This window comes from Lycium barbarum, chromosome 11 (assembly GCF_019175385.1).
Source record: "Lycium barbarum isolate Lr01 chromosome 11, ASM1917538v2, whole genome shotgun sequence".
Lineage (NCBI taxonomy): Eukaryota > Viridiplantae > Streptophyta > Magnoliopsida > Solanales > Solanaceae > Lycium > Lycium barbarum.
Window position 1 is genome coordinate 64,325,475 of NC_083347.1, and position 23,366 is coordinate 64,348,840.

The following is a 23,366-nucleotide window of genomic DNA, read 5'->3' on the forward strand; positions in this document are numbered from 1 at the left end:
AGTTCATACTCATATTAGATAATCGATAACATAAGCGTGTTTGAACTGAAGCTAGAGAAAATTGAGCAGCATCTCCTTTATTATACTATTTTCTCCATATCATATATCCACTCCCAAACCTCAATAACAACATTCATAATGTCATTATCAATAACTTTTATCAAATTCATCATTATCCAATCCCCACAATTTCCTCTCAAGGTCATCCATAATCATGATCATAGCACAACATTACATTCATTCTCATCTAATGTTTCTATCATGCTCTTAGCATCATTCATAACGTAAGTACAATCACAACATATCAATATTCATGATTCACTCCAAACTACTACTCAAAAATGACACTATTCCCACTTTCATGACCCATTTCCTATACCCTTCCACAATCCAAGTGTTTCAACTTTTCAACACTTTAAATAACATGTAAATACCATAAAACTTACCTTTGATAGTGTGAGAATGAGTTTTAAGTGGAAATACTTCACTTGAGCAATACCCTAGTTCCACTTCCCATGGAGTTTCTTGACTTGGATGAACTTTAATGTGTTTCTTACACTTAATTTTGTTGGTTTGATGAATTTGATCATCAATTCTCTTGGGTTCTTGTATATGAAGTGTGTGGAAGGTTCTAGAAATGTCTTGAGTCGTGGAGAATGAAAATAATGAACTTGGGGTCCTTTATTTAAAACTTAAAAATCTGTCCCGACGAAATTATAGGGACACTTATACAGTCCGTATAAACTTATACGGTCCGTATAAACCGTGAAATCTCTTCAGCAACGATCTCTTTATGTGCCAATTATACGACATATTATACGGTCCGTATAATTTTATACGGTCCGTATAAGTGACCGTCAATTCACCCTATCAACAACTCATTCTGTGACCATTATACGACACATTATACGGTCCGTATAAGTGACCGTATAATCCCATCAGTGAGGGACCTTCACTGTGACGATTATGCAGACTATTACACAGACCGTATAATCGATCGTATAATCTACCTCTTCTCTGATTTTGGTTCTCGTCACTTCGTTTGATCATGGAACCTTCTTGGTACTTATTTAACACTTCGTTAACCATCTAAAGGACATTATAACTCTTCTCCAAAACATCATTAATTCGATACTCTTAAATCTTGCCCGACACACAACATATACTTTGCTTTTCTTAACAACTTTCGTCTCCTACCTCGAATGTCTTTGAAAACTTATTTAAAATCATCAAACTTATTTAAACATCATATACGTCATGTCCTTCGTTAGTCTACTCACTGTACGTTAACGGAAAATTTCCGGGGTGTAATAGCAATACTTCCAACCTTGATGTATGACTAACATATGAGTTAAATGCTTCGAATCTTCTCTAGAAACTACTACTCCCTCCTTCCCAATTTATATGACACCATTTGACTTGACACAGATTTTATGAAAAAAAGAAAGACTTTTGAAATTTTTGGTCCGAAACAAATGTTAGATTTTTGTGTAGTTGTAAATCATGTTATAAAATTAAATTATTTAAAAATATGGAAATCTGATATTTTATTTGAGATAGACTAAAAACTAAAGTATGATTAACATGGCTTATAAAATTCCTGCCAGCATTGAGTTTTCTCACGGCACGAGCCTTGCGTTAGATTAACGGATGCTCCACTTTTTTCCACGGTGGATGAGCAGGAAGAAGTCATACACGGCTCAGAATCAAACACGACACGACAAACCAACAATGTTTGTAAGCAACTCCTTTAACCATCCTCAGTGTGCAAGAAACAATTACGTAGTCAGTTGCCGATAGAAGTGTGGGTCCCTTCTTTTCAAAAGCAAACACAGCCGTTAAATATAAGTTTTGCGAAGACCATAGCCTCACATGTAAAATCTCTTTCTGAATGAATGATAGTCTCCAATTCCATCCATGAGACACCAATTTCCCACAAAATTTACCAAAATTAAGTTCCTCTGCTCTGTTAATATATCACTATTGCTATGGCATTACTTCTGTCAAGTGTGCAATTTCAACCTTCACTAAGAATTCTACATTCTGTACAAAAAAGGCAAAATCCAGGGAACATTCTTTACAAAAGGTCTCAATTTTACCCAAAATCCAAAACCCAATTCTCTTTTCGGTCCCTGAATTCGGCTTCAATTAATGGATTTTCCGTACAAGAATATCCTGAAGCTGATTCATTGAGGGAGAGTGTGGTTAAATGGATGGAATTTATTCGAAATGTAATTCCAGGTGGAAATTGGTGGAGGCTTTCATCAGAAGATGTAGACATTGGAGCAACAGCAAAGCCTGTGACTGTACTCCGTGCTCTTCAAAGAATGTGGGAATTGATAGCTGAAGATAGTTTACTCATTTTTGCTGCTTTTACTGCACTCATTGTTACCGCTGTACGTTCTCCATATCCCCACTTATATCATACTCCCTCCATTTCAATATGTTTGTCTAGTTTAACTCGGCACGGAATTTAACAGAGTAAATAAGACTTTTGAACCATGTGGTCTTAAATTAAATATATATATATATAGAGAGAGAATATACCAAAATACCATTTGTTTTTGTGGTTACAAACATGCAATGTGGAAAGTTGGAATTAAAGAGTTGTCAAAAAAGGAAAAGACATTCTTTTTTTAACGGACTAAAAAGGAAAGTAAGACAATTAAATTGAAACAAAAATGGTACTATGTTGTATTGTGAAATTGCTAACTGAAAATTACTCCCTTCATCCCAATTTAAGTATCTTAGTTTGATTGGACACAAAGCTTAAGGAATAAAAAGAGACTTTCGAGTCTTGTAGTCCTAAACTAAAAATGTGTATAATGTACTAAAATGTCCTTTAAATCTGTGGTTTTAAACTTGCGATATAGGATGTTTGAATTGTCAACTTACTAAATATAGAAAAATGCACTCCTCTTGGGACATACCAAAAAGGAAAGCAAGACAATTAAATTGGGACAAAGGGAGTACTACTATGTTATATTGTGAAATTGCTAACTGGAAATTACTTTGCTATGCATCAGTTATCAGAAATATCTATCCCACATTTTCTGACAGCATCCATCTTTTCGGCACAAAGTAGCAGTATCCCAGTGTTCCACCGGAATGTGCGAATCTTGGTTGTGCTATGCATCATTTCAGGAATATGCAGGTCCATATCTTCTTGTATCATTGTCAAGTCAACTTGAACAAGTATAACTTAATCTGATTTTGAGGAGCAGTCACAGTTTTGGCTATACATACATTTTGACAAATAAACTGTGATGGAGAAAATACCAATTCAAATTGAATAAAGGGGGCAGCCCGATGCACAAATCATCCCGCGTTAGCAGGTTCGGGGAAGGGCTACACCCTAAAGGGTGTGATGCAGACAGCCTACCCCTAATGCAAGCATTATGGTTGCTTCCACGGCTCGAACCCATGACCTATAAGTCTCACAGATACAACTTTACCGTTGCTCCAAGGCTCCCCTTCACAAATTCAAATTGAATGGATGAAAAATAATGTTACGACATGGATCGGGATTAATTTCTTTTCATTTTCTTCCGATAAATAATGTTTATATTTACTCATTTGAAAATTTTGTTTTAAATTATCAAGTTGCATGATCATTTAATCAATAAAATAGGAAAAAGAAATTGTCAGGTTGCATGATCAAAGTTCTCCTCTGTAGATAGAGCGTTGAACTAAAGACTTAATGTACTTATTGTGCATTATCGCTGCTTCTGTCATCCTTGGTTTTGTAATCTTTTTCCAACCTCCTTACGCTATGTTCTGCCAGCTTTTATGAGCATTCTAACATATTTGTTCGTCTCCCTCTCCAATTTGAGCAAACAGTGGTGTGCGAGGTTGCTTTTTTGGGCTCGCAAATATGATCCTGGTGAGTCTTATATCACTTTTTAGATTTTTGTTTGTATGAACACGAGTCCAAGAAAACAGAAAAAGAAGAAGAGATGAATTCAGTTATTATATTGTCTTTTTATTGGGGTTATCCTAGTAATACTGGTTTTGATTACAGTCTGTCAAGAATTGGCCAAGATAGCTAATACTGTATCTCATGACTGTCCAACCAAATAGGCTTGCCTTCCTATTTCCAACGTCGAGAGGCCAACTACTCCTTTGAAATCTTCAATATCCAACAAAAAAAAAAAAAAAAAAAAAAACTTTGATATCACCAAATGTGGCTTTTGACCTGAAGAGGATCATTGATTTTACCAGAACGAAAAAATCAGTATAATTAATAATCTTTTTTAAGGTTAATGTATTCAAGGAAAGAAGACTCTTTAATTGCCTTGTACTTGATCTTCATTTGCAGGTCAAACGAATGAGGGAAAAATTATATTCCACTCTTCTTCTTCAGGTTCAGGAAACTCTATTTGGTTATTTCGCTTAAACATGAATAAACCATTATTTTTCTTGTCTTAGAAAGAAGTGAGATCACTTCTATGTGAAAACAGATCCTTATGTATTCCTGTCTTTACCTTTTTTTTGTAGGATATATCCTTTTTTGATTCTGAAACAGTTGGTGATTTGACAAGTAGGCTAGGGGCAGATTGTCAACAAGTGTCTCGTGTAATTGGAAATGACCTAAATCTGATTTTACGCAATGTTCTCCAGGTAAGATTTCCTAAGATGTCTAATGTTTTCAGATATTCATTTTTGAGTTGGTAATTTACTTTTATCCTTTTCAGGGAACAGGTGCATTAGTTTATTTGTTGATTTTGTCCTGGCCACTGGGATTGTGCACATTGGCTATCTGCTGTGCACTATTCACGATAATGCTATTATACGGCCAGTACGTTTTCCTCAGTGTTTTACTTGTATGGATCAGATGTATAATAACTTAGAATCTTATTTACCAGATGGACATAGGCAATCAGTAAATCGTGCATGGTTTTAATCATCTATTATAAATGAGAAGCTCCAAGGATAACTGTTCCTACTGAAGACTTTTGGTCACTACTCTTCTGAGTTAATGTAAGGACCAACTTATTTAGAGTAAGAGGTGAACGAAACTCTTACTTCAGGAAATTAAACAAATCGTGACAACGGCCAAGGTAGCCTCTGAGCCCCAGGGCTCTGGTCTAATAGCAAAGGTACTATAACACGAGATGTGTGGTAACTGCAGAATCCTTGCTGGTGAACCAGGTATTATACTTAAATAGAGAAGGTAGAGGGGTGAGCCCGTTATTCATCGGATTTTGAAGCTGGAAATAAGGGATTGATAAGAATCGAGTTAGTTGCGAGAATAAGATGAAGAGACTAGAATAAATATGTGGAACCTTTAATTTTGAAATTAAAGACAAGAAAATAAAGATAGAAGAATAGAATTTTGAAGATGATAGGCTAAGAATCCTAATTGATCATAGTAAATAAAAATTAGCGGATTACGACTAATTATGTTACTAATGGATTTTAATTCAAGCACTTAGATAGCAAAAGTGATCTAGACCCCTAATTGAATAATTAGAGACAATAATTAATATAAGACTAGTTACCTTCTTTAATTAGAACCAAAGATATCAAGTTTAAAGAATTAATCTACCTTTTAAGGATCTCTTGTAAGGTTGCAAGAAAATCAAGTAGCCAACATACACAGGTTTTAAAGAGGAGAAACTTTCAAAATTGTATCGATAATAATGGGTAGCAAAAATAATGAACGACGTCCTGCTTACATTAGGGTGGAGCGTGTAGAAGCTCTTCCAAAAGGGTTGTGATTCAAATCCTATACTACTTTGGATAACAAGTCCTTGGGAAAAGGAGAAGTAATGAAATCTAACTAGGAAAAGAAATAAGGGAACTTTGACTAGTAAACTAAGAAAGCATGTAAATAACACCTAAAAAGAAATAAGGTAACTTTGACTAGTAAACTAGGAAAGCATGTAACTTGTCCATAGCTAACTAGGAACAAAACTGGGAAACTTTAACTCCTCCTTTCCATGTCTTGGGGGTGAATCCTCCTATCCTTTTTGACTGATTTTGGGTGCGAAGTTGGCCCCTTTGTGGGCTGATTTAGGCGCCTAATATAGGGCCTTCTTCGCTAGTTATTGGTCCCCAATCTACCTCATCTTGAAGGTGGACGTAGACCATAAAATAAGTGTAGCACTTAGCCAACTCCTCTCCACAAGACTTGAGCTCTTCTTCCACAATAAGTACCTTTAAAATAGTCTCTATATTATGCTATCTTATCTTAGTAGCAAATGAGGGTACCAGAATACTTTGTTCAAGTAGGTGAAGAAAACTTATACTTGAGACTTATTGCAATTTATGATTTCTACTTCTTCTAACCCTCTCTCTCTGTGCCTGCTTCTTTTCATAGATACCAGAAGAGAGCAGCTAAACTAACTCAGGAGTACACTGCTTGTGCCAATGAGGTAATTTTAAGAAGTTAATTGGTCCATTTTCTCCCTATATGCTGTAAGTTAAATTTTCAATTATATCCTTTGATGTGATATAGGTTGCCCAAGAGACATTCTCTCTCATGAGGACTGTACGAGTATATGGAACCGAGGAACAAGAACTGCGAAGGTAACTACTAGAAGAAGGGATCTTTTTTTTCGTGTTTTGTTTAATACTGTCAGGAGTAAGCATATAAACATATGCAAAATATAATTATACGCAGCTACTCAGTATTAACAAGAACTCGACAATACCATTTTCTAGAGCAGGTATGCACGGTGGATGGGGAACTTAGCTGATATAGCCTTGCGTCAAAGTGCTGCTTATGGATATTGGAACTTTAGCTTCAACACACTCTATCACTCAACACAGGTCAAACTCTTATCCATTGTTTAACACTGGAGTATCTTTCTTCTCCCTTCGTACCTTCCACCTTTTTTCCTTGAGTTAATAAATGAGGAACTTTTTTTTTTGGCAGAAAAACATTTCAAATATCAGGGTGCTAAGTTCTGAAAATTGTGAAAAGGAAGAGAAATAAGAGAGAACACGGCTTGATTATTCCCCTCAAGCTGTTAATTTTAAATAACTATGGTTATAGGCGCTTAAAAGGAAAGAAAATCACTACATAATTACAATAGGAGTTTTTGAAATATAGTAGATAGCTTGATTTACTTCGAATTCAACTTCGAATCAATAGACTCGTACAATAGACTACACAAATGAGCATCAATCGTTTCCCATTGTCCCCTATCCTTTTCATTAATATCCTTAGCCTTTTTAATTAAGTAATCTTGAACACATTTGTCCCGTACACCATTGTTGAATTGAAGAAGACCAAGATAAATTATTTGCCCTATCTATCAAGGTTTCAGTAGTGATAGAATAGTTTGAATTGCTGGAAATCATGGTTTTAGAACCGAAAACATCCGATGCAAGTGATACTTCCATATATTAGATGAAGTAACCTCAAATTATGAATAAGAGACTATTACCAGAGAATAATAATGTTCAGAAATGCTTAAAGTAGCCCGGGACAGAACAGACATGCCAAAAACAGATAAAAAGTCCACCAGAAGTTGGCTGCCTGTGGTCTGAATGCAGTGTAACCTGGATGAGTAATGTTGGAATCAAGGTGAGTGTCCTACTTAAGAAAAAAACTCACTGAAAGTGGTCGGAGGACGATTCACGCACCAGCGAGTGAGCAGATCCCCAAAAGATACCCCTCTGATTGGAACATGACAGCGCGTTGGGGTTCAGACGACGGCAGAATGCTGGGTTTTGGTCGCACAGATGTCCTGGTTGCTGTAGTAATGTTGATTTGATCGCAACACTTGTAGAAACAAGGTAACCTCGGACAGCCGTGGAAGTCGTCGAAAAATGGAATGACAAAGGAATTCTCTTCCTATGTGTTTCTGGTCTCAACCAGACTCTGATACCATGTGAAAAGGACATTAAATAAGAGAATTGATTGTTCCCTCAAGCTATTGGGGTTTAAATAACTATGTTTACATGCTCTAAAAAGGAAAGAAAATTGTTACATAATTGCAGTAGGAGTAAATCTACCTACTATACTTGCGCTTATTCTAAAATATTCATGGGATTCTAACAAAAACAAATGTCAAATAGAAGCTAGTGAAGTAAACATAAAGAAATGCTTTTCCAACATCATTTTATAGAAGGAAAATGATCGATGAATTTTAGAGAGATCTATTACATGGAACATATGGCCCTTGCTTTCCAACATGTAGACATTACTCGGCCATACACATTACTTAAAAGTATTTATGCAGCATCAATTATCGAAAGAAAATATTTATGCAGCATCTGAAATCCCAAATGTTAAATAACTATTCGAATATCACTGGGTGACACCTTGCTAACCTGCATTCCTTTGTGTTTCTTGAGTGATAAATTTGCCCTATTGCTTAGTTACTTTTCTAGAGGGGTGCTGATTGTTTGACCAGTGTTCTTGCTATCAACTGCTTTTTCTCTTTGTTGATACATTCTCCCTGTAAAACTTAAACCTTGTACTTGCAATTGTAAGTCTTACCTTCATTTCTCTGACCATGCCCTTTCTATTATTGCATCAACTCCTCTTTGTGGACCTATGAGTCACGGTCCAAGCACATGACACATATTGTACGCTTTGACCCAACAGACTTCACGAATTTGTCCCTCAAGGTACGGCATCATCAAGCCCAAAAGAGCACGTACCATTTGAACTTGTCCTTTGTCCTATGTCAGATTTGTCTTAAGGTATCATATGGACTCCTTCAGAAGCTTGCCAGCCTAGAAACCTGTCTCACCTTCTCTTTGACTCGCCATCATCAGCACACCCTCCTTCACAGGCATCATATATACCCCCCACCTAGAGACACAATGTCCTCATAGAGATTTTCCCCACTATTTTTTTGTGGGAGGCTGACACTGATACTAAATTTATCACTGCCCAAGGCAATAACACGTATTATTCGTTTTTCCTGAACAACACCTCATAGATTTGTCCATCGAGTTACACAATCCTCGAGGCAAAGAGCACGCATACTATGTGATCTTGTGCTGTCTTATATAACACTTTACTATTCTCTCTCTTTCGGATGTGAGATTTGCCTAAGGTGTCATTCATATACACCCTTCTTAAAAAGCTAGCCAGCCTAGAGGCCTATCAGTCGTTCTCCTTGACCGGTCCTCAATCCTCAGCAGAGCCCCTTCGTCATGGACATCACATAATGTTACCTTTGATGTTCGTAGAAACATAAGCAAATCATCTTGCTCCTCTAAACGCATCTGGGAAATTGTGTTGAAGTTAAAATTAAAGGTTTTTTTATATGTCATGGCCCAAATTGTCTAAGCCGCAAATGAACCTAATTCCAACCCGTCAGGCGAACCTGTTATCAAGCAATGTCCATTTTCAATTACAAAAAGACAGTATAATTTTTGAAAGCAAGTAGTGAATCAGAATCAAAGTTTAAAAGTCATAAACGGCCATCGCTTGTGTCACGACCCAGCTAGGGGCCGTGACGGGTACCTGGGGCTAACCACCGAGCACCACTCGTTCTACTACTCATTACTCATCCGACCTTTCTTTATCAATTTATGCTGAGGACGTAAGAAAATCATCTTTTCATTTGGGAACATAAAAACACTCTTTTACATACATAAGTCATTAGGCTATCAAAATAATAGATGTATACATATACATAACGGCAACCTCGTGACACCACATAACCCACACTGTGTATCTACGAGCCTCTACTGGAGTACTAGACATGTAGACGGGACAGGACCCCGTTATGCCCAACATATACAAATATACACAAAAGAATAATCTAGCACCTCCGGAACAAAGGAGTGCTTTCAATCAGCTAACAGCTCCTACGAGTCTGGCTCAAGCTCGCCTCCCTGTCTACTTGTGGGCATGAACACAGCGTCCAAAGAAAACGGACGTCAGTACGAACATTGTACTGAGTATGTAAGACAAGAGTGAAATAAATATAATAGAAGGATCGTGAGCCATAAGAGAAAGATACAACCTGCAAGAGTGTCATAAGCAAATGCATTTTGTACATATATCACATTTTACATCATCATGGTACATATGTCATCACATCACATGTCTCGTCACATCACAATCCCCATCGTTAACCCGCGTCCGGGTAACCATCATATGCCGTCCACTAGTGGTGATCATGCCCGACCCTCTAGGCTCGGTGTAACATCACAGCCCGCCTTAGCGGTGACATGCCCGACCATTTTGGCTCGGTGGAACCGTATGCAGCCCGCCTTAGCGGTGACATGCCCGGCCATTTTGGCGCGGTGGAATCATATCATCACATAATCAATCATAACCCATCACTATTACACATCTCATGAACGTATCATAATCTTATCATAGCTCGACAACTTCCATACATAACATAGGCATATTATAAGCTAGCACTATTCATTATCTTATAGACATATCATGACTTAGCATTATTTCACATTCATCGTTAGAAGCATAGATTAGGCTTTGAAGACAACCATAACTACGTCGGGGTGACGTAAGGTCGTAAACCCCCGATTATATAATGAACATTTATGAGTATCCTGCCTCACCTCGAAGGAAATAGTACATAAGGTGAGTGTTAACAATAATGACATCATTAGCGTTGTATCATGAACCATCGGATCTCTATACTCTAGCTCATCATCATTATCATGCTCGAATGTAGTTCAGTATATTTAAGGACTCATAAGTTCCATCGTATAGGAGGATCATGGAAAGCTTGAAAGATTCATGCCTTTGAAGGAAGGGATAAGCCTTACATAACTTTGACGTTTAACTAAGCTAGCGCTTGCTTGTTCTCCTTCGATATCACGTTTCTACCTTCAAGAGAGAATTCGCACTATCGTTAGTTAATCGACTATAAGAACGCGTTACTAATTCTAGGGAAAATTGGGCAGCGCTTCCTTTATTTATACCACTTTTCCCATATTCTATATCAACTCCCAAACGCTCACAATAACATCCACAATACTGCAATCAACAATCATCATTTATATACATTGGCCACAATCCACCATTTCTCTTCTATTTCTCCACATTTATGGTTATAGTTTACTATCGCGTTTTCCTCGTGTATAATACTCATCTCATGTTCTAAATGTCATTCATAACATTTTTATAATCACAACTTATCAATGATCATGGCTCAATTCAACCTTTTACTCAACAATGCTACTATTCACACTTTCATGACCCATTTCTTACATCCTTCTATAATTCAAGTGTTTCAACTCCCCCGTACCCTAAATAACATGTAAATACCATAAAACTTACCTTAGATGTTGTAGGAACAAGCCCCGAGTGGTATTGTTCTTCTTGCACCCAAAACCCTAGCTTACTTCTCTTGAAATTCCTTAACTTGTATGAGCTTTGATGCGTTTCATACACTTGGTTCACTTGGGTTCTTGATATTGATCTTTGATTTCCTTTGTTTTCTTGTAGGTGAAGAGTGGTGAGTATTCTAGAGGTTTCTAGAGAGAAGTATCGTGGAAATGAAATGAATTAATGAGCTTGGGTCTCCTTTTTAATAACTTAAAATCTGATCCGGAATGAACAGTAGTTGAAGTGTACAGTGGTCGTAAACCCAGTTTACGGTCCGTATTCCAGTTTACGGGCCGTATTTCGTGGTCGTATTTAAGCATAACAGAACCAGAAAGGTATGCTGGAGGTCATGGTGATTTACGATCGCAGTTTACGGGGTCGTATTTCAATTTACGGTCCGTATTCCAAGTCGTAATTAACCATTTGAACATTTGGCAGAAAGTTGAAGTTTGTAAGTTGAAATACGACATGGGAGTTTACGGGCCGTATACCACTTTACGGTCCGTATTTCATTTTACGACCAACTGGGCCAAAATGCAAATCTGCAACTTTTCACATTTTCAAAATCTATGATTAGTCATTGTGGGGCATAACCTATCTCTTATTGCAATTACCTTTGAAATCTTACTCGGGGTCGTCAAACATCGTTCCCTTCCTATTAAAACATCCTATACCCGTATTCTTCGTTAGTCTATTCGTTGTACGTTCACGGGGAAATTTCCGAGGTGTAACAGCTTGTCCCCAACAAAGTAGTGGCAAGGGTTGGCTCAAAATACTTACTTACTCAGCCTGTACAGATAACATAATATCTAGATGTTTTCTTATTTTAATCCATCGTTTGGTTCACCTAACCAACGCTGATGTGGGGTTTGGCATGACCGCTACCTGTTTATTTATCGATCCAAAAGTAGGCTCGGAGGAGGACATAAACCTTAGCCTTTAAGATTACATGATGAGTGAGAGTCCTTAATCAGTATATACAAGCACGTAACACGGTCAGAATCAAATGCACTAATATTCCACTTTTATCCATAATCGGTGCTCCAACATATTTGCGCGCACACTGCCTGGGGTGCCCAAGAAAGTACACTGACTCTAGAGAGACAACTCCATATCCACACGCCACATTGACAGCTCCCGTATCATAATCCGCACGGACAACTCACGTGCCTCAAACACAACTACATGTGAAATCTAATAAGCAAATTATATGCATATGTATCATGCGTGACAACAACTAACAAGTAATCAATATGTAGTTCATAGTGTTACTCTAGTATGGGATTGATGCCTATAACATTATATCTAGCTTGAAAAGATGCTCAGATAGTCATGCAACAAGTAATGCACAGGAAAAAGACATGGGATATCGTAGTAACCCCAACATGTAACCCCGGTATTCGCATATACCCTCATCACTTTGCATATACGCTATCTCCATATACGTACAGCAAACAAGTCAATTTGGGAAAAATTCCCTTGTTAAGCTCAAAACCTTAACTTACTTCAGTTATGAGGCAACTCTAGTCCTCTTGAACCGCCTTTCCTCGCTTCAAATTGATCACACAAGCTCAATCTATTAAAAAGAATACTTTAAAGGTTAAATGAGCCCAATGATACCCATATTGAATTCTAGACTAAGTTGAAGTCAACGAAAAAGTCAAACCCGAGCACTGTGATTAAAATCCAAAATTGAGTATGCTTCTGGGTTACCCGTAACCCTGCGTGTCCAAATCTACCATTATAAAATTATAAATCCGACAGCAAATCGATCCTCAAATTCTTAACTTTTACTCTCTTAAATCTTAGGCAAAATCCCCACTTTCTACCTTAAAGTCTCATGATTTAAGTTTAAATTCAAGCGGGTAACTACACTATTTAACCAAGGACGAGTTTAGATCACTTACCCAAGCTTGTAAATGAAATCCTACTTTGATTCAAGCTATGCTGAGCGCCCAATATCCAACAATGTTGAAATAAGCTTAAAATCACGTTTCTGATCATATTCGTACATGACATAGGTATTAGCGCTATCGCGCTCAATGTGCACGATAGCGCTGGGCGCGGGACAAATTACTCTGTGTTATGACACCAGCGCAATTGCGCCTCTTGTGCCTGGCATGCGTTGTGTGTGAATGCGCAGCCGTACGCGATAGCGCGGGCCTGCCTCACTCTAGGGCGATGGTTCTCCAATGGCGCGAAAATTCCTTCTGCGCCCAGAAAAAATAAAATCCTACACAATCTAGATCTGATTTTTGCTACTCAAACCCTATCCGAACCCCTTGGGGCCGAGCCAAAACCACCCAAGCAAATCCTAAATTGTCAATATGATCTGTAGAAAGTTTCAATTACATAATTGAGCGTTTTCACCAAAAATAAGGGGTTGGTGAATTGTCAGTGTGTGGATTGTCAAATACAACCCTGCTGTGTATGACACTCATATTCTTATCTGTGCAACCTCGTAAATGACATATATTGCTAATGCTAACAGCATCTCAAGTACTCCATGAAAATACATCCTTAAATCCTTTAGCACTTCCACGACCTTCCCTTCAGAAGCTTCTGGAATTTACAAAGTCATCTAATGAAGCATACACAACCATTTCATCTCAATGGTTTTGGATAGAAAGAGATAGATCCTTCTAATTTTCAATTAGAAACTTACTCATCATCTGCAGATTCCGCTCTTGATCTTTAGATCAGGACAAGATATAATAGTCTTCAATGCTAATTGTTTTGAAACACGAAAGAAGGTTTTTCATTTAATCATTTAAAGTGAACTCCAATTTCATGCTTTGAATTTTATAGGTTATTGCTGTGCTGCTAGGAGGAATATCTATCCTGGCTGGTCATATTACAGCAGAACAACTTACAAAATTCATATTATACAGTGAATGGCTGATTTATTCTACATGGTGGGTGGGGGACAATTTATCATCATTGATGCAATCTATTGGGGCAAGTGAGAAGGTCTTTCAATTAATGGATCTCAGTCCTAGCGGTCAATTCATTGACAAAGGTAAAAGCATTTTCCAACTAGCCTCTTGTTTCACTTATCTACTCCCTGTGTTTATATCGAGTATCTTGGTGGGACATGGCATATTCACCCAATAAGAGTTTAAATGCATTTTTTAATGTTTGCAAGAAAGAAATGTACAATCCTTTTTGTACTTAGTTGTTCAGATTTTGGAAAGCCCTGTATGTTTGAACAAATAGGCGTGATGAGAATTTTACTTTTCAGTTGATATAGCATTAAAAAGAAAGTAATAATTGATTCCGTTCAGTCAAAGGGACATTATCTTGAGATGGTTCAAAAGATGAACTACGATGTGCAATTTGAAAATGAATTTTTTTACTATGGTTATTGTAAAACAAGTCACTTTCGCACACTTGGATTGGAATTTCCAATGTTTGTTATTCATTTGTTATGCTTGCCCTTTTTACTCCTTTGGTTGCTGATAATCTGTTGGCTATATTGTCTCAGTTACAAAATTTAGCTATTACTTGGTTTTATCTGTACTTTTTGTGTACTGCATATCCCTCAGGCGAACTGAATCTTCTAATGCCCGAATTATATGTTAAACTGAAACTAGGCACAAAGTAGATTCACCAGTGTCGGTGTGCATTCATACTTTGGCTTTCTCCAAAGGGTCCATTCATGTCAAAGAACGATTTTATGATTCAGTTATAGGAAATTTTTTCCAATCCTGCAAAGGGAATACTTTTGAGGTATCAGTCCTAACAGATACCATAAGTTCCCTCTCTCTATGCTTAAGTTTCTTAGAGAAGCTTTATGAAATTGTCCATCTTTTTGAGACTCGACTTTATGGAAGATGTTTTGCAAAAGGTGGCTCAATTGTTTGTTGTTTAGTTGAAATTTAAATGGTACAAGATGGTGTGTATATTATCGGTGGTGAAGGGGGAGGCATGTTTCGGTGTTCATAAGAGCAAATGTTCGCAACTACAGATGGAGAGGGTGTACAATCACTTTATTTCTGCTCATAAAGGACTTTAGTTGCTCTTTGATGCAAAGTTCCATCAAACATTATTGCTGACCGTTTAGCGTACTGCGGACCTAAAATAAAGAACTTTTGATGGGAAATGTATATTGCCTTTCAAGTGCAGCATGGAGTAAACTTATATCAGCTGGAATAGCTCCATTTGTTTGACACATACTCTGAAAAGAAATGTTTCCCAAATGCTGCAAATTCTCATCCTGCCCTGCGGATTGTTGTAGGAGCCAAGTTGGAAGGATTAGCAGGACGCATTGAATTTGTGAATGTTAGTTTCTACTATCCTTCAAGAGTGAAGGTATACTTATCTTTTTGATCTCACAGCATGTGGTTCATTATCTGCAACTATTCCTCTTGATGAGACTCAAATACACCGTTCTAACACTTTAAACCTTTTCTGATTAGTAGAACTTTTTATATGCTAATAGGTTAAAATGTTCCCGTTTTCCGTCTTTGACTCTATAAGGAGGAAATGGTCTCCTATGGCCATTTACAAATTTGAATAGAGGAAAATGACCTTTTTCAGATCTCTTATGTGTAAAAATGAAGATCTCTTGTAAAAAGAACACAAAACTAAAAACAAAAATTTGTAAAGGACCACAAAACCATCATCTTTTCTGAGAGATTAGTGATGCTATGTAAGGTTTACACTGTTGGTCACTTAATGCTTACTGGTATTGGAAGTGTATGATTACCCATAAATCTCCCATTCCTTTATTCATTTCTATCTTGTGAAGCATCTTTTATAGCCCATTGAAGTTGATTTTTCATTAACAATTATTTCATCAAAAAAAAAAAAAAAAAAAAGAGAAGTTGATTTTTCATCCAGCAGTTCTTATATAGGTTGTCATCATGCATGCACACATGAACTTAAAGAATTTCGGTGCTGATATGGAGTTATGTTGACACTGCCTACCCTATCTAAGAATGTTTGTATACGCGATTGCCTTGACTCAGACTATACTATGATCACTTGAAGATTTGGAGTATGAAGCTGTTGATATTTTGATTGTGGAACAATCTTCTTTATAGTTTCATTTTCTTGTTGATTTCATCTATATACTTTTTAGTTATTCTAGAAAACAGAATTTTGAGGCTACAATTAGAAAAGCTTACACTTGACCTACTGAACAGGTGCCGGTACTTCAGCATATTAACTTCGTGGTGCATCCTGGTGAAGTAGTAGCACTTGTGAGTTCTTTAATTTCGAGCTGCCAATCTAAAATTTATTCTAGCTACTAGATTCCATATTTATGCATGCAACTTCTAAATGACGTACTCTCTATGTCTCATTTTATGTGACACACTTTCCATTATAATCTGTTCCAGAAAACAGAAAATTCTATATTTAAAAATAATTTAGCTTTAAACTTCTCATTTTATGCTTATTAATGAGATTTAATGGCCGCAATTTTTTTATGACATGTTTAAGGCTACAAGTGTCAAAAGTCTTTCTTTTGTAAACTTTGTTTTCACTCAAACACCATCACACAAAATGGGACGGAGGGATTATCATTTTTTGCCCTTCCTTTGGAGTTATGGAACTACTTCCCTCTATGATCCTCATGATTAAATTGCTCCTTTACAATTTCTCGAGAAGCAGGTATTTTATCTATAATGTTGTCACGACCTGACCGGAGGGCCGTGATGGGTACCCGGTGCTAACCCACCCGGGCACCTCTTATCGTACATTCACATTTACATCTAGGTGAGCCACATATCTTAATCATACTTTCTATCCATCATTCATACTAATCTCCTTGGGCAACAATACATTTATATCACCATCAACCACTATGCCCATATCAATGTACATAAGCTGACGTGGCTATCAAAATGATATACAAAATATAAACCGACAAGGCTAAAGACATCTAACCATATACAACTGTCTACGAGTCTCTAAGAAGAGTAGGTAACATCATATAGGCGGGGCAGGACCCCGCCGTGCCCATGTATGTACACAAAAGAATAATACCAAAAGCTGTAGCTCCGGATGAAATGGAGCTCCTCTAAGTAGTCCCTGAATAGGAAAGCTATGGATCAAGCCTGTCTTCATGGCCACCTGCGAGCATGACGCAGCGTCCACAAACAAAAAGACGTCAGTACGAATATCGTACTGAGTATGTAAAGCATAATCAACATCATAATAGGAGCATAAGAGACAGCATAAGAAAAGCAGCATAAGATGGGAGAATCGGGAGATAGTAAAGCCATCATCATCATTACTTACTTGTCTTTCATAGGGACCTTCCATTTCTAAAGCGTGCTCGTGTACATACATACATATACATTCGTGTTCGTATTCATATTCGTATCCATACCATACCCGACCATGAAGGTTCGGTGTTTCGCATACCCGACCATGACAAGGCTCGATGATTATACATACCTGGCCCTACCAAGGCTCAGTGGTATCCGTACCCAACTGCAGTGGTGTGCGCGCAATAGGTATCATACCCGGCCATATAAGCTCGGTGTTACATAATAGTCATACATACTTAGACACGTACACTTAAGAGTCCGTAAGCATCATCAACATCATTACCATTATCGTTTTTGTTACGTCTATCCTTGGAGGATCAACTATCATATAAAGGATGCAATGGAATCATGAAAGTATCGAGGATCATGAGCTTTAGTAGCTTTAGAGATAGAATCATTTGGAGGACATTATGGAACTCATGAAAGGATATATATATAGCCAAGGAACCATGCCTTATTAAAAGAAGGGTTAGCCTTACATACCTCTTTGTCTTCTTAACTATCTAACGTTCACTGTTGAAGCTTGAATAATCTACATTTAGAAGGATTCATACCATGGTTAAGCCTTAATGATACTCTTAAATTCAAACCAGAATAATTCATAGTCTAATGAAAATTAGGCAGCATTTCCCCTATTTCGTCAACTTCCACCATATCACAAAACAACTCCCAACAACCACAATAACATCCATAATACACTCATAATATCCAAATCAAGTAATCACATTACACTAAGCCTTCAATATTCACCCTCATGTTCAACTCGTACTAGCAACTTCATACCCATTTTAGCACATTTTCATATAATGCTTCTTCATCACCATTATTACCTTCCATAACAAGATTATATCCATATTATACTAGAAATCATGACTCAAGTTAGCTCACTACTTAAAAACATCACAAAAGTTACATTTAGACCTCATTTTCTACTTTCTTCTTCTACCCAAGTCTTTCAACCTCTCCATAGTCCAAATGATCATAAAACTTACCTTTGATTGAGTAGGAATAACCTTTGGATGGAAATACTTCACTTGAAGAAAAACCCTAGCTTCAATCCATAAAGTTTTCTTGACTCTAGCAACCCCAAAGAGCTTCTTTATACTTGATTCCCTTGGATTAATGATAAGAGCCTTTGATTTCCCTTGGATTCTTGTATATGAAATGTTCTAGAGAGTTGGAGAGAAGTGGAGAAGTGAAAAATGAAAATAATGAAGTGGGATCACATTTATATACTTGAAAATAACTCAGCCCGTTGGGTGTTATACGGACACTTATATGGTTCGTATAACATTGTACGGTTCGTATAAGTGGCCGTGGTTCACCATCATGAAAAACATCTTCCTGTTGGGGGTTATCCGGACCCCTTATATGGACCGTATAAAGTTATACGGACCGTATAAGCGGTCGTATAACTCCACTTCCCTGAAATGATTTCCGTCGTTTCGTTTGATCTCCAATCCTTATGGAACCTTCTTAACACTTGTTTAACACTTCATTACCAATCTAAGGAGAGTTACAACTCTTCTTTAAGACATCATTAAGTCAACATTAGCTCGGTACTTTACGAAATTTTTCCAAAACACAACATATACTTTGCCCTTCTTAAAGAACTTTCTCCTCTTACTTCCAACATCTTTGAAATCTTATCTAGGATCGTTAAATAACCTTTCTTACTTATAGAAATATCGTATTCGTCTCACCCTGCATTAGCCTATCTATCATATGACGACATGAAATTTTTCCGAGGTGTAACAAATGTCCACAAGGGCGTGGCACGAAATGGTTGCGGTTTGTAGAGTAACTTTGAAGTTACTAGTTCAAATCACTAATCTTGGAAAAGGGTCCAAGCATGCGTCCTGAAGTCTTTTTTTTTTTTTTTTTTTATTGTTTATCTTACATCAACAGAATAACAACAACAACAATTACACTCTATCCCAAACAAGTTGGAGTTAGCTATATGAATCCTCACTGATCATGTTTTTCCATTTAAAATTCAACTCATATCATCATACCAAATAAAACTAAAAAGTAAAATTAAATTAAATATATGTAAATAATTGTAACAATTATATTAAAGTTTTTCCATATTTTTACTGGCATATAAATGTATGATAAGGTCAAAATACTTGTAGAAAAGAAATAGGTTTAAAAATAACATACTAACAAAACTCAAACCTATTTCCCAACTAGTAGATATTGTGAAGAAGTCCCACATCGGATGAAAACGGAATGAGTGGTCTCTTTATATGTCTTAGGTAATCCTCACCCCTTGAGCTAGTATTTGAGGTTGAGTTAGGCACAATATCTATTTCTTTACATGGTATCCGAGCAAGACCTATCCCAAATCGGGGGGTGGGGGGTGCGTGGTGAAGAAGTTCCTCATTTGATGACAAAGGGATGAGTGGTGTCTTTATATGCCTTGAGTAAGCTTTTGGCTACAGTTAGGCCTAAGATCCATAACAAATTATCACCCATACAAATCGTTTTCTTTCATTGTGCCTTATCTTTAGCTAATTCTCCATTGCCAAGAAATTGTGGGTCTTGTAAGACAACTTACTTCTATGTAATTATAGGTCTACTTCAACTTCTTTTAACACCTTCACTTACCATAGTGTAAACCTACAGACCAGTGCATCTATAGGTCAATGCAAGATATGACCAAACGTCAAGCGAACTCTCATTTTATCCTCAATCTGTGCTACTTGCGCCTTTTACGAATCCTGTATGACCACAAATCCATCTTAGCATCCGCATCTATGCAACACTCATCTCATGGATATGTTGGACTTTACCGGTCCAACATTCACTACCATATAACATTGTCGATCTTATAACCGTTCGGTGGAACTTATATTTCACTTTGGTAGGTATCCTTCTAGCACATAACACCCTATTAGCACTTCTCCTCCATTTCTTTCGTCATGTTCTAATTCTATGGATAACATCGTCCTCTATCATTCCATTCTCTTGAAACAAGGAGTCTAGATATCTAAATTCGTTTGCATTTTTGCACCGCAATGTTCTCTTGTCTCACCTCAACTTTGCTCTTTCCGTGATGTCTAAACGTGTATTACATGTGCTCAGTTCTACTTCTACTTATCCTAAAAGCCTTACTCTCTAAAGTACTTCTCCATATGCACAATCGAATAAACGGAAGCAAATAAAAACAAGTAAAGGATAGGATTTAGAATAGACCCAAATATGTTCGCCTTTAGAAATAAAAGAGAATTGTTGATATTGTCCAACTTTTTTATGGATATAGATTTGTGTATATATTTATTTCATTGTTCATCAATTTGAAACAATGACTGAGAAATGATTGTCATCTGTTGTTTAGGTTGGTCTAAGTGGTAGTGGGAAAAGCACTCTGGTGAACCTTTTCCTTCGGCTTTATGAGCCAACAAGTGGGCAGGTAACTCTTGTAATGTTCAATATAATAATATATTGTTGAATTATGAAAATATAAAACAAAAGGGGAGCTTTGGAGCAATGGTAAAGTTGTCTCCATGTATCCTATTGGTCATGGGTTCGAGTTGTGGAATTAGCTATTGATGCTTGTATCAGGGTAGGCTGCCTACGTCACACCCTTTCCCATACCCTGCATGAACTCGGGATGCTTCGTGCATCGGGCTGCCCTTCTTAAAAGACAACCCATCTTGAGGAAATTGTAGAAACTGACATCATACTTTAAGAAGCCTTGAGAAAAGCAGAGTGACCTTTGGTTCCACCTTGCTTTCTCTCACAAAAAGAACTTCTTTTCCTAACAACTTGTTTTGGATCTGAAGATATTCATTGATGGCTACCCGATTAGAGATTTGGACATCAAGTGGTTGAGGGAAAGAATCGGATATGTGGGACAGGTTAGGCGCATACGTTATTATCCTAATTTGAGTTTGGTATGGCTTTATTATATCATGTCACTAAGATATCTTGAACAGGAACCTAGACTCTTCTGCATGGATATCAGCTCAAACATAAGATACGGCTGTAGTAGAAATGTTAATCAACAAGATGTGGAATGGGCTGCCAAGGAGGCTGCTGCCCATGACTTCATTTCATCTTTTCCCAATGGCTACCACACAGTTGTTGATGATGATTTGCTCAGTGGAGGCCAGAAGCAGCGAATCGCAATTGCTAGAGCCATTCTCAGGGATCCAGATATTTTAGTACTTGATGAAGCCACTAGTGCTCTAGATGCAGAGAGTGAACAAAACGTTAAGGTAGGTCTTCTAAAAGTCATTTAACGGATAGAATTGTTGTATTGGCCAATAAATATGCATTTTCAATCCCCATAGGGTGTGCTTCGTGCTGTCAGAAGAGAACTGAACTCAAACAGAACTGTCATAGTAATTGCACACCGGTAAGTGGCCTTTGTTCTTTTCTCAACAGAACCAAGTACTAGCTTGTAATATGGGCAAGCTGCTATCTACAGGCTTTCGACAATCCAAGCTGCTGACAGAATAGTTGTGATGGAAAGCGGAAAAGTTGTTGAGGTAGATATTATGGCTTTTAAACTTATGAGAGGGAGAGTAGCTAATAAACATCGTCATTCAGTCTCCTTTCTTGTTACGATAGTTCTATGCTGTCTGATTCAACCTGTGCAGTTCTAACATAGCAGCATTACATCATTACATTAAGCCACCAATAAGACTAGTGCATTTACCATCATGGGAGTGGTCCAATCTGGGCTTGGTTTACAACGCCAAAGTTTGTGTACTTGTAAACAAAAAGGGCTATTAGGCTATAGTTGTCCATATAGTATCTATCAGGTTGAAACTGAAGCGTGGAATCTTGCAATCTGGAGGTTTGCATTCTTATTTATATCTACCTTAATCTTATCAGAAAAAGAGCTCCCTAACGCTCAATTAAGTTTCGGTCATATAGCATGTCTTCTGGCTTTAATCACTCTAGTAATCTGACTTGGATGATCAACCTCTGATCTTACTTTTGCTACATTCAGATGGGTAGCCACAAAGATCTTCTCCTCAAGGATGGCTTGTATGCTCGATTAACCAGAAGACAGGCTGATGCTGTGGAATGAACTCTTGCAGTTGACTGGCATAATGGTACTGATTGATTATTTGGCCTATTAAGTTCCTGATTGGATACTGCAGATAGGTTGGTATGTTTTCTTCCAGAGAAAATTTAGCAATGTCTATACACTAGATTAGATATAGGCTTTTGAATGAAGAAGGCAATATAAGATTAGTTGCAGATCTTGCAGTTCGACCATCTCAAATTTCCTCACGTGAGCAGGTTGGCTTCAAAGATCTTGCTGCAACACCGGCCAAAGCTATAAACATTTTGAGTTTTGACAAAGATTGATGTATAACATATTCAAGGGGTGCGAGTGATTATAACCTGTTCAAAGGGACTTTTTCGACAAAGAGCAGATACTGTTGATCCATGTAAATAACTCAAAACCATGTCAGTCTGGTTCAATCTACTTGAGCTGAAGCTGAAAGGAAATACAAGCTCTTCTCATGATAGAGAAGCGTATTTGTTTACTGTATGATTGTATTAGATATTCTTAATTACACTTGAGGATGGTTTATTGGTTAAATTAAAAAAAAAAAAAAAACAATTTACTCTGTGTTGCACATTTTGGTGCAAGAGCTAAAAATGTTGGCATATTCTGCCGTTTCCAAATCAAAGTTCCAATCATCATTTTTGAAAGAAACTGTTTGAGCATGATTGTGAAACTATTTCTTGAACCATATTAAAGTAATTTTGTTAACTAGGTGCTTTTTATTCAGAAAACACAAGGAAAATGCAGTTACGAACCAAAAAAGTAACAGGTTACTGCTTGTAGA

The 23,366-nt window shown here is 37.2% G+C and overlaps 1 protein-coding gene across 6 annotated transcripts; it reads left to right on the forward strand.

Annotated features, from left to right (window-relative positions):
• Positions 1 to 1,627: 1,627 nt before the first annotated feature.
• Positions 1,628 to 23,153, forward strand: LOC132616920 (ABC transporter B family member 26, chloroplastic). Of its 6 annotated transcripts, none has more exons than XR_009573481.1 (19): positions 1,630 to 2,396; positions 3,027 to 3,154; positions 3,841 to 3,883; positions 4,319 to 4,363; positions 4,498 to 4,620; positions 4,695 to 4,798; positions 6,323 to 6,377; positions 6,461 to 6,531; positions 6,672 to 6,774; positions 14,081 to 14,291; positions 15,510 to 15,583; positions 16,420 to 16,476; positions 20,891 to 20,965; positions 21,339 to 21,413; positions 21,492 to 21,773; positions 21,849 to 21,913; positions 21,986 to 22,046; positions 22,514 to 22,675; positions 22,769 to 23,153. XR_009573481.1 is itself a non-coding variant. In XM_060331688.1 (18 exons), the coding sequence occupies exons 1-18, from the start codon at positions 1,989 to 1,991 to the stop codon at positions 22,592 to 22,594; spliced, it is 2,061 nt and encodes a 686-aa protein (XP_060187671.1). In that variant the 5' UTR covers positions 1,630 to 1,988; the 3' UTR covers positions 22,595 to 23,153. The 6 variants fall into 6 exon arrangements, 2 of the variants coding, with proteins under 2 accessions (XP_060187672.1, XP_060187671.1); XR_009573479.1 differs by having other exon boundaries at positions 22,810 to 23,153; XR_009573482.1 differs by having other exon boundaries at positions 22,514 to 22,671.
• The last annotated feature ends 213 nt before the right edge of the window (positions 23,154 to 23,366 follow it).

What these genes read in the sequence shown, in the direction of transcription:
- LOC132616920 (XM_060331688.1), top strand. Translation starts at nt 1,989, where the DNA reads ATGGCATTACTTCTGTCAAGTGTGCAATTTCAACCTTCACTAAGAATT. An exon ending in CTGCACTCATTGTTACCGCT is followed by an intron (nt 2,397 to 3,026) that starts GTACGTTCTCCA and finishes GCTATGCATCAG; the next exon opens with TTATCAGAAATATCTATCCC. An exon ending in TTTTACGCAATGTTCTCCAG is followed by an intron (nt 4,621 to 4,694) that starts GTAAGATTTCCT and finishes TATCCTTTTCAG; the next exon opens with GGAACAGGTGCATTAGTTTA.